General features: G+C 27.9%; 1 protein-coding gene across 3 annotated transcripts; it reads left to right on the top strand.

Annotated features, from left to right (window-relative positions):
- Positions 1–3821: 3821 nt before the first annotated feature.
- On the top strand, positions 3822–9970 carry LOC113363217 (mediator of RNA polymerase II transcription subunit 28-like). Of its 3 annotated transcripts, none has more exons than XM_026605699.1 (6): positions 3822–4048; positions 4377–4658; positions 4795–4962; positions 5155–5271; positions 6679–6823; positions 9615–9970. In XM_026605699.1, the coding sequence occupies exons 1-6, from the start codon at positions 3989–3991 to the stop codon at positions 9644–9646; spliced, it is 804 nt and encodes a 267-aa protein (XP_026461484.1). In that variant the 5' UTR covers positions 3822–3988; the 3' UTR covers positions 9647–9970. The 3 variants fall into 3 exon arrangements, with proteins under 3 accessions (XP_026461484.1, XP_026461485.1, XP_026461488.1); XM_026605700.1 differs by having other exon boundaries at positions 4795–4950; XM_026605703.1 differs by lacking the exons at positions 6679–6823; positions 9615–9970 and adding an exon at positions 6002–6192.
- The last annotated feature ends 1424 nt before the right edge of the window (positions 9971–11394 follow it).

The raw sequence follows: 11394 nt of genomic DNA on the forward strand, positions 1-11394 counted from the left end.
GTACAACCTTTACATATTTCACAAATGGTTTGTAATTATGGAATGTTACTGTTGCAGGAGTTACCTCCAATATATCTGATGTATTTTTTGGCTTATTATCATGCGACGATTTAGGCTTTTTAGCTTTATAATGCTCAACTGTGCATTTCATTTGAAGAATACTCTTTGGTACAAAAGTATCTCCATCAAAACCTTTTATTCTTTGTTTACCTTCTTTTTGGTATAACGATAGTTCAGATTGTTCATAGCCTTCTCCTTTTAGATCATCTGCTTTCAACAAATGAAATTTTTCTCTGTGAACTTCGTGTGGACTTCCTATTAGTTTAGGCCTTTTCAAATGCATGCGTTCCATTATGTCAACATTTTCTTCTAAAATGTTCTGGCATATAACATATTCGGCTTGTTTAGCCATGACATTGTATTCTGCGTCATTTATATCGTCCCTGCTGAGCGTTGCAGATTTTCTGATCGCATATGGATTCTGGTCTTCATATGAATCTGTTGATCCCAAAATATCTTGAAAGCAACTTCTTAAAACTGGCGCAACATCTACATAGGGCGGAACACTTTCTTTAGGCAAGAGAGGCGGCAAATTATCAATTATTGCGGTTGGTAGCGGCATGGTGCAATGGTTAAATTTAGTATTATTTATTCCAATGCTTCTTGTTTACATACTCTTGAATATTGACCAAACTAAAAAAACGTTATGGCTTAATAGTGTGCTTAATATAGAATGACATGAAAATTGAGATTGTTTCAAGCATATTGAAGAGAAAAATATGTTAAATATTACATAATGTCAGCAGAATTATATTTATGTATTACTAAAGCCAACATATATACATTCTGTATATTTGGCAAATACTTGCCTTTCCGCTGTCTGGAAGTATGTGTATTTTTACTTTATCTTAAAATATAAAATATAAATAAAACGTTTTATGCAAAAAAAAAAACAAAATTATTAAAATGTCAATAATTTTATATTGACCCGGTGAGGAATACATCAATCCTATAATTAATACGCCAGTAAATTAATGAATTTTAAATGTATCTTAAATTTATTTATACATAAATGAATAAATAAAATTAAATTTAATTCTCCACATTTATTTTAATATTTATATTTTTTTTACATATATACATTATTTTCATATCTCATTATCAGTCAGACAGAGGTGCCTGGTATGAGAGATTATGAAAAACAGTTTTCATATTTTATATATATACATTTCATTTTACTATTTCATTATTATAATATCTATTATAATTAAAATATCTTTATATATAATTCTTCAGTCTTCTTTGTCTTCAATTTCCTTACAGTATTTCTTCATTTTTCTTTTAAATTTATCGTCATCATTGGTCATCTTAATATCGTTTGGCAATTCGTTATATATTTTGCTAGCACTTCATATGATATTTTCTCTCAAATTCTTCTTTCTATTGTGTTCAATGTGAAAATTGTTGTGTTGTCTAGTGTAGTGTTTATCATTATCTTGATTTATGTCTATTGTTGCACTTGTTTTAATTCGGTTAAATTTCATTTCGTGTATCAGTTTGCATTTCTCTATTTTAATTATGTTATTTAGTGAATGATTATTTGTTTCTCTCTTTAAATATTTGGTGGGTGTTAGATGTGGAAATTTATCATTTCGAAATATTTTAAAAGACAGTTTTTGGCAAAACTGTCAACCAAAATATACTATAAATTGTTATTCAACTAGATGTGTATAAGTTATAAATCTTAATTTTGAAACAAGTATGAATTGCATAGGTAATAATAAATTATTGAAATATTTTATTTTCAAATTTCATTTTCAGAATATATTATTTAATAAATGATGATTATGATTGAATCAAACCAAAATTTAAAGTAATAATAATTAATAAGCACAAACATGATTTAACATGCACATTGTTTATGCAATTATTAATATGTTTTGTGTACACAAAATGCTTAAAATTTAAAATTATTTCAAACAGTTTGATTCGGTGCATTACCATTAGGAGAATTTTTCTAAACAAGTCAGAATAAAATAATATAAGTAAAAGCGTTGAAGACATCAGAAAAAAAAAAATGATTCCATTAATCACATTACATTTTCAGGAGAAAGGGCAGTTTGACAAAATATCACATGGGGGAAGAAGTGGTATAGCAAGATATTACGTGTATTTATTTTTTACCTGAATTTTTCTAAAAAAATCCAAACATTTTCAAAAAAAATTAAAAATTGTACTATTTTTTTTTAACTAAAAATGCTCGTAATGTTTGGTTTTGGAGGAGGGTAATTTTGAATATCACCACAAATCACATATGCGCAAAAATTCTTCAAAAATCGATCACTTAGTTAATAGATGCCCTCCAATGTTATGTCTATAATACGAAAGATAAAGGATAAACCAGGCAGTAGGAATTTAAAAGCACTATAAAATGCTGCTAGATCAAAAGTACAAAACTACTGGTTTATGGCATCGTGCCTTAAGGTAAATTGCTGGTACTTCCTGTTCCGTAATGAAATATTTGAAAAATATTAAATGTTTTGAAATATATTATAAATACTGTAACTTTCATTATTTGTATTTTACATAAAAAGTATAGGAGCTTATAAATTATAGACGATGACGTTTATATAAGTAGTCATTAGAATTGAATAAATAAAACATAATCAAGCGGAGGGCTTTATTTCATATTTCTAAGTATTATGTAGATTGAAAGGCAAAGTCAAAATTATTTATCTCGAATATATAAGTGAGCTTTAGAATTTTTTCTTATTGATATATTGTTTTCAAGCCTCAGTCAGACAGGGGTGTCTCCTGGTATGAGAGATTATGAAACAATTTTCATATTTCATATATACATGCCATTTGTCTATTTCATTATTATATTAGTTATTATAATTAAAATATCTTTAATCTTTTTCATCTTCATTTTCCTTTTGAAGTTATTGTCATCACTGGTCATCTTAACATCGATTGGCAGTTCATTATATATTTTACTTGCGCTCCATATGACATTTCCTCCTAATTTCTTCTTTCTTTCATGTTCATCGTGAAAATTTTTGTGTTGTCTAGTATAGTGTTCATGTATATTTTGATTTATGTCTATTGTTTTAATTCTGCAGAATAATAACATGATTTCATTTTGTGTATTAATTTGCATTGTTCTATTTTAATTATGTTATTTAGTGAATGATTATTTGTTTCTGTTTATTTATATGATTAAAGTTAGTAATATTTATATAATTTAAGTTAGAATAAGATTTTAAAACCGAATTATTTTCGATATTCAACAGAAAATATTTTTCAAGGTATGCCAAAATGTTCAGAAGCCTCTGAAACGTAAAGATGTGCAAATATTCTCAATTTGGATTTTTTGACAATTACTTATCCTACGAGAAGTTAACAAGAACTTAAAGATATAAATTAAGGTACCTTTTACAAGATCCAGAGGAAAACATTCTGTTCAGAGCTCGAAGTGTGAATTTTCAAATAAACTTGACGTTTACACTTTCTTTACACTTCTAAATTTACTAAGCATAACTATTCTAACTTAACAAGTCTTTTTTACATAATCTATTATTTTTTATCTGTATTAACTACTATGTTTCTAAAAACAATATAATAATTAAGTATATAATAACACAACACTGACGTAACGAATGTATATTTTACTGTTAAACTTAAATTTGACACTACATATTCTACTAAACAAGTTTAACCCTGCTCCGTGAAGTTGGCTTTAATTAATTTATCCAACAGGAGTGCCACCTCTGAGAGTACAAAGTTTCTTTCGTTTCTTTCTCTGTCAATTGCGACGAAAGTGTCATGTAATGGACGTGCATTAAAGCTGCTTTTCATAAATATTTGCAAAATATGTAACAGTTGTGGAAAAACTTGTGTTCAAAAGTGTAGTGTAAATATATTTTTATATTTTGATACTATTTGCAAATTATTTTTTATTGAAAAAGCGTGAAGTGAATCAGTTACAATGGCTACACCATCTAATGGCAATGGCAATTTAGTAGATGAGTTTGAAGAAGCGTTTCAGGTATTTATTTAAAATATCCACATTACAACCCTTTATGTTATATATAAACGCGATAGATATATTTTATTCAGGATTTTCATTTATACATAATTCTTCAACAACGTTATACCTTCACTTTATGACTAAATCTGTTTTGGGAAATATTTTTTATAGCTTTCTTTTATATTGTGCTTTCAAACTTGTCTGAAAGTTGAAATATTGGATTATTGAATTGCAAAATTGATGAAAACTTATAATTTTTGTATTAAGGATTTGATATAGTTAACAGTTGTAAATGTTTTATGTGTTTATCACATGAAACGCTATTGTACAATTATATTCCTTCTAGTCATGTTTAAATGTGCTAACAAAACAAGAAGCTACACCAACATCTGATAAAGAAGAAATTCGAACAGAAGTCGATACGCTCATTCAGCGATTCATTGATTTGGGGAGACAAATGGAAGCATTTTTTCTTCAGAAGCGTTTCTTATTATCAGCTTTAAAACCAGATCTTGTATATAAAGAAGACAATAATGAACTGAAATTAGAACTTACGAGAAAAGACGAAGTGATTAAAAGACATCATGATAAAATCATAGTATGGCAAAAACTGCTTGATGATTTGCAGGTTTGTAAATTGTAACATAATAAATATATATTTGCTGTGCTACTTTAAATTGATGAACATTTCTAATTTGAATTCTAATTACTAATATTATTTATTTTATCAGAGTATATAAAAAAGTTTTTTTTTTCCTTAAAAGGGTTGGGCTAAATCACCAGCACAGGGTTCAGCAAGTACACCGACTATGTCCAACGGATCATCTTTAACACCTGGTGGTGGAAGCGCAATATCATCACCAATTTCACAATCAGCTGCACCAATGCCAGGTGTACCCGGAATGCAAAGTCCACTACAGGTAAATTCTTCGGTGAGAAATATATTTATTGCTATTAGTACAACTTGAAATTTGATTGAGATAAATATTTATTAATAAAGATTGAAACCACCTTTACATATATTAAAACTGTGAAATTAAAAGTTTACATTTTATTTTATAAGAAGTGTTTGAAAATACTATGTTAGAAAATATTCTGTATATATAATATTGTATTTATTGTAGACACAAATGCAGCAAGCTCAACAGATGCAACATTTGCAACAACAGCAGCAACAGCACATGTTACAACAACAACAACAGATGCAGCAAATGCAACAGCAGCATATGCAACAAATGCAGGTTAGTTTGATTATGTATTTTATTTTCCTTTTAATTACTTCATCTATTTTTTTTTGTACCAATTTCAATTTGTTAATTAATACTGTAACACTCTTATTTACAAAATTGTTGCTAGGTACAAAAAAGAATAACTACAATAAATTTAATATTAAACAAAAAAAGGAGTATAAACAAAAATAATATAAATCAATCTATGGCGTGATGTGTGCCGCATACTTATTTAGAACCTGAGCAGGCATTTGATTAAATGTTTGGCAGGTCACAATGCTATTTCTTCTTGAATTTATCTTTATTGGTCTGTTGATTGCTTGAATTGTTGGATTTTAACCACATTCATTAGGCTGTTTTTGTTGTGCTTTATTTTTTATGCTAATAAATAGTATATTTAAATAAAATCTTTATTATATATTCTGAAATAGTAATTCTTTATTTTGATTGTTGATATGAATATCAAATTTTTATATAATTATATGATTGTGTATTAGCTATTGCTAAACGAAACTATAAATTGCGTATCACTCCTGTTTATTTTTGTACTTAAGGATGCATAATTAAAATTTTAATATATTTTCTAATTGATTCAAAATTCTTTAATTCTGCTAGATTTCCATATCTGCAATTATTTTAAGTGTTTTATATAATTATGTATTTTTTAACATCTAAGTAAAATTATTAACCATACAATTGCTCGAAGAAACTTTTCTATATATGTATTTCCATTTTTTTTCAGCCTTTCAATAAAATGGGTAACAGATAGCTTAGCGATACATGACAATATTCATAAAATTGGATATATATTAATATGCTACGTTGGGATAAATATATGTATATTTATAAATGATAAATTTATTAACGATAAAGCTTTATAATAATGTTAGCGATATAAAAAATCATTATTTTATGATCCTGCTAATACCAGTGACACGAAATAAAACTTATGAAATTTATCATCGATAAATTTGGAATGTTAAATTATAAACATAAAGATATTTAACTATTGTGCATTATTTTGAAGAAGAAATAATAACCAGTGCTTTATTGTAAAGATTAAATTATTAACTACTTCATCAACTGATATGTATACTTGTAATATTAAGACTGATTTGCTTGTAATTTACCAAAACAAATGTACCTGTTCAAATATTGTTTTGTAAAATAACGAACTTTGATAATTATTAAAGTGTTAAAGAAACTATATGGTCTTTATTTTATATGCAATTGCAAAACTATGAGATTTATGGATTTCCGGAAAAGTTTGCAAAACCCTGAGTATATTAACTGCAAGTCAATAATTAAAGTTTGAATTAAGTGATTAACATTTTATTGGTACACTAAATAATGATCCAATAATTCTTTTAAAATCAAATGCAACTGCTCAAAGTTGACACCATGGTTTTTTGTTTTCAGGTTGGAGCAGGGGGTCCAATGGGTGTGAGTCCACAACAAGCAATGTTTATGCAGCAGCAAAATTCTAGAGGGGCATTCTCCCAAGGACCGGGAAATGTACTCCAAGGACCCCTTGCTTATTTAGAAAAAACAACCAGCAATATAGGTAAGCAAGTTTAATTTTCATACTTTGATATCTTTTTCGAAAATTGTTTATGCGTTTTAAATAGATACTGCCTGTTTTTTCTTAATTTTATTGTTCAAATTTTATAATTGAACTGGAAACGATCTATATTTTATTAAGGGTTATTCAAAACAACAATAAAGCAGTGGTTAAATTAGTGCACCGCATTGATTTACTTTATTCAAAACAAATCAAATGTTTATTTGTGAAGTTGGAAACCCATTGATTATATAAATATTTTGCTTTATATTATGTAATCAAAACCTTATTCATTTTTCTTAAATTTTATTATAATTGAATCTTTTTATATTTGTATATTTCACTTTCAATTAGCATGAATGATCATGAATTAATATTAAGTTCTTATATGAGTGAAATTATGTAAAGTTAAGCTCAATAATTGCTTTATTGATCTTGGATGGCATTAGAATTTGAACCGTAACTGCAAACTTATATTTTAAAGGTGGATTTAATTTATGCTCTTGGGATATATCCAGGGCCGGTCCTACCTTGAATGCAATGCATGCAAAAAATGCGGGCGCACGCCTTAGGGGGCGCCAAAACGAGATTCGGAAATGAAATTTATAATATATTGTTCGTTTTTTTAATATGAAATCTAGAATACTTAACAGATTATAATAAACAATCTAACTTAACTATGGATATGTAGAAACAGAATGCATATTCAGTTTGCAATTAATTACTCGTGCAAATTAGTAAATTATTGTTCTGCTTATTATTTAATGAACTCATTAATTTTTTTCTTTGATCGAAGTTAATGTGGAATTGAAAAAGAAATTATCTAGTGTTCAATACCGTAAGCGCAAACCTACGAAAGTTTAAATTATTGGCCATTATTGATGAAAAATTGCGAGGTGATTTAGTTTCAACGGAACTTGTTAAAAAAAAAATAGTTACAAATTATAATAGAAAAAAATGGAAAATGGGAAGTCAGTGCCTAGAAAATGACTATAAGGCCGAGAAACTTAATTGTAACTTTTGTATTTGTTGAAAATGTTTCGCATCTGATTAACTTTGAACTTTGAAGACATGCGTGGTTAGGTTTATAGAAATAGAGCAAATATGAAAAATGAAAGCAAAATGTACTTAGAAACAAAACTCGTGAGCTTTTTTATACCTAGTGTTGTCCATACTAAATTTAAAAAAGTAGAAATAATACAGATACAAATATAATTGTGTTTTGTTTTCGATATAGTTCAGGAAATATGTAATTTTTTTTGCATCTTTTAAAATACATTAAAAATTTAACTTTAAAACAACAATCTGATATTCTGAATCAGATAGGAAATTAAACATGAATACAATTTGGCTTTACAATATTAATAAGTTACTGATGCAATTATGGATATTGTAAATAATGAAAAAAAATTAAAATGAAATTTTAAAAATCTAACATGAAAAATGAATGTTATGATTAAAAATAAAAACTAGTGGGGTGGGTGGCATCGTGCCTTAAGGCAAATTGCTGGAACTTCCCGTACCGTAACGAAACGTTCGAGGAATATTGAATGTTTTCAAATAGATTATTATAAATATTGTATTATTGTCTAATATTTATAAGAATTATATAAACTGAATTGCAGAGTTGAAATTATTTGTTTAAAGTATATTAGAACTATAGTCAGAATTAAAAATAAAATCTGAATTATTTTCGATATACAAAAAATTAAAAAAAAAAAAAAAAAAAAAAAAAAAAAAAAAAAAATGGTACAAAATTTTTTTTTCCAAAATCAATTATTTTGTTAAGACAAGCAGAAAGTTCTTTGAATCAATTGAATCGGACGCTTAGTTCTCTCAAAAACTGCCATTTTTTGTACATTTAGCTCTGTATCTCCGAAATGGCTGGGCCTGCCTTTGCGAAAAACTAATAACCCTTTCTCCCAATCATTACTAATGGAATGTTTTTTAGATAATTCAAATCGGATGCTCCGTTCTCTCAAAAACTCGATTTCTATTTTCTGCACTCTTTGCTCCTTATCTCCGTAACTGCTGGACCTGTCTTTGCCAAAAACTAATCAGCTCTTCTCCTTATTAATAGGAATCGAATGTTTTTTAAACCATTCAAATCGGTTGATCCGTACGCCCGAAAACGTGGACGAAAATTTGTATCCATACATACATACACACACACACACACACACACACACACACACACATCCATTTTTTCTGAGGTATGCCAAAACGTTCAGAAACCTTCAAAACGTCGAGAAATGTAAAAATTTTCAATTCCGATTTTCGGCCCATTACAATAACTTACCCTACGGGAAGTTAATAAGTTTAATGAAATAAGTGAAATGTTTCAAAACCCAAATATTAATATTACATATATGTTAGTAATACTTGAAAATATAAAATATTTAATTATGGTCAACCCGCAAATCACTTCGATTTTCTAAATAAAATTAAAATCAATGTATTTTATACGCTTTTAGATTATTTCTAATTTTTTGTGTAAATTTACGTAAATATTCATATAATTTTGATGATAAATATTAAAACAGTTAAAATTATTGGGGGGGGGGGGGCGCTAGAACAAATCTTGCATGCGGGCGCTGAGGACCCCAGGACCGGCCCTGGATATATCTAAGTATTGTTCAGAAACATAGTGTTGTTATTTACATTATGTGTATATCTACTCAGTGTTTCTTGCAAATATGTAAAAATGTTATGAAAGCGAGTCGATATTTGCCAGTCATCTTTCAAGAGTTTTATTTGGTCAATCGATATCAAATTTGCACACGATTCTTCCTAGACCTAGTGGGTATGGGCGATGGACGCAGGTGACGCGGGCGCGGCCGCGGTCGCGGGCGTGGCCGAGGCAGAGGAAGAGGTCGCGGCCGAGGTTCCTCAACTCCTGAGTACACCGTGTCCTCCACACCACCCGGTGGAGGAACGATTCCTTGAGTGTGGCCTTACCAATCTCCATATCACACCGGCGAACATCATGGTCAAACAGACTCTCCAATGGGACCTTCTTGCAGCGTTAGTAATCCGGAAGCTGGCTGCTCGTGCTCGCACCAGTGCCATCAACCAGATGACGTGGATGATACTGTTTGGTTTTAAGCTGGTGTATATGGATATTGGTTAGGTATTGAAATCTTGATTCTTATGTGAACTCGAGTTTATTTAATTAGAATATTATATTGTAATCGCATTTTATAGGCTGTGGAGATAAACTTCTTGAATAATATATTAAATATTGCCCACATTTGCTCATAATTTGTAGGAGTCAATAACGCAACAGAATGACTTTTGAATAATATATTAGTCATTGACATGAGCGGTGTTTTAAAAATGCTTAGTATAATGGTTAATTCTTAATAGTGAATAAAATATTAGAAAAATTGGTTTCTGGATGTGATTCAATTGATATATTACTATTGAATAGGTAAACAATGAGCTTATTGATCAATGTGCGATATATAAATACACGTTGTTTGAAATATTCATCTATCTCTTGATAAAACTAACTTTTTTGCTCACTTCTTCGTACTTAAAATCTTTGTGTGATTTTTTAAAGTAGAGTTTTGTGCTATATGGATATTTAAACTTGACTTAAAAAAAAAATAGTCAAATTGTTTTCCTAATATTCAACGTACGACAAAATATAGTTCTAATTATTGAGTTAGCATTTTTTTTTAACTTTGATGCGTATATTTGTGTATGTGTATAATAATATTGAAATTCAATTTTAAAACGTTTTACGTTTTAAAACAATTATTGTGATCTGTTATTATTATAATAGTAAAGAATAATATAGTAAAAAAGGTCTTGATTTAATTTAAGTCTTGACAAATTGCTCAAATAATTTAGATATCCCAAACATTTCGAATGTATGAGGGGTGAAATATTTTTAAAATTTGAGTGGTATAATACAATTTTGATGTTGTGAATTGTGATGTATTTTATAAATTATAAGGAAGCTTAAAATAAGAACAATATATCCTTGTGATCACTTAAGCAATTATGGAAACGAATTAGACATTATTGTCGGTAAATATAAGTAGGATAAGAATACCATTTACATATGTAGGTACAACATGTTTTTAAAATAATGTTGATTGTGATACTTACAATTGTTATTTTATTGTGAGTTGAGGATTTTTATCATAAAAATCATTCCATATTATCCGTACTATATTATAATTAGAATTAGGATTTATTCATTAGTGACATAAGTTTTCCGAATTTTACTAATAAGCATTACATTAATGTAACATAACTTATTGATTCTTGTAGTAATTTTTCATGTTTTTAATTAATAGTCTCTAATAAAAATAGATAAAAATTACTACATTCATTTAATTTATTTATATATATATATATATATATATATATATAATGTACATATATATTGAGAATGTTTCATTAACAAGAAATTAACATATACATATTTGTGTTTTAAAATTAGAAACATATGGGATTTTGTATAGTTCTATTTTTATTAAGTTTATAATTTATGCAATTTTTTTTGTAATATAGTTTGTCTTTTTTATCAACAATTTTAGTTTTTACATTTTTCTGGTACATCG

Source organism: Ctenocephalides felis, unplaced genomic scaffold (assembly GCF_003426905.1).
Source record: "Ctenocephalides felis isolate EL2017-DRISC unplaced genomic scaffold, ASM342690v1 CF-g0.4_SCAFFOLD_00845, whole genome shotgun sequence".
In the NCBI taxonomy this organism is placed as follows: Eukaryota; Metazoa; Arthropoda; class Insecta; order Siphonaptera; family Pulicidae; genus Ctenocephalides; species Ctenocephalides felis.

Excerpts from the sequence above, each read along its gene's own strand:
- LOC113363217 (XM_026605699.1), top strand. The coding sequence starts at position 3,989 with ATGGCTACACCATCTAATGGCAATGGCAATTTAGTAGATGAGTTTGAA. Across the intron at positions 4,049-4,376 it reads AGTTTGAAGAAGCGTTTCAG|TCATGTTTAAATGTGCTAAC; the intron begins GTATTTATTTAA and ends TATTCCTTCTAG. Across the intron at positions 6,824-9,614 it reads AAAAACAACCAGCAATATAG|ACCTAGTGGGTATGGGCGAT; the intron begins GTAAGCAAGTTT and ends GATTCTTCCTAG.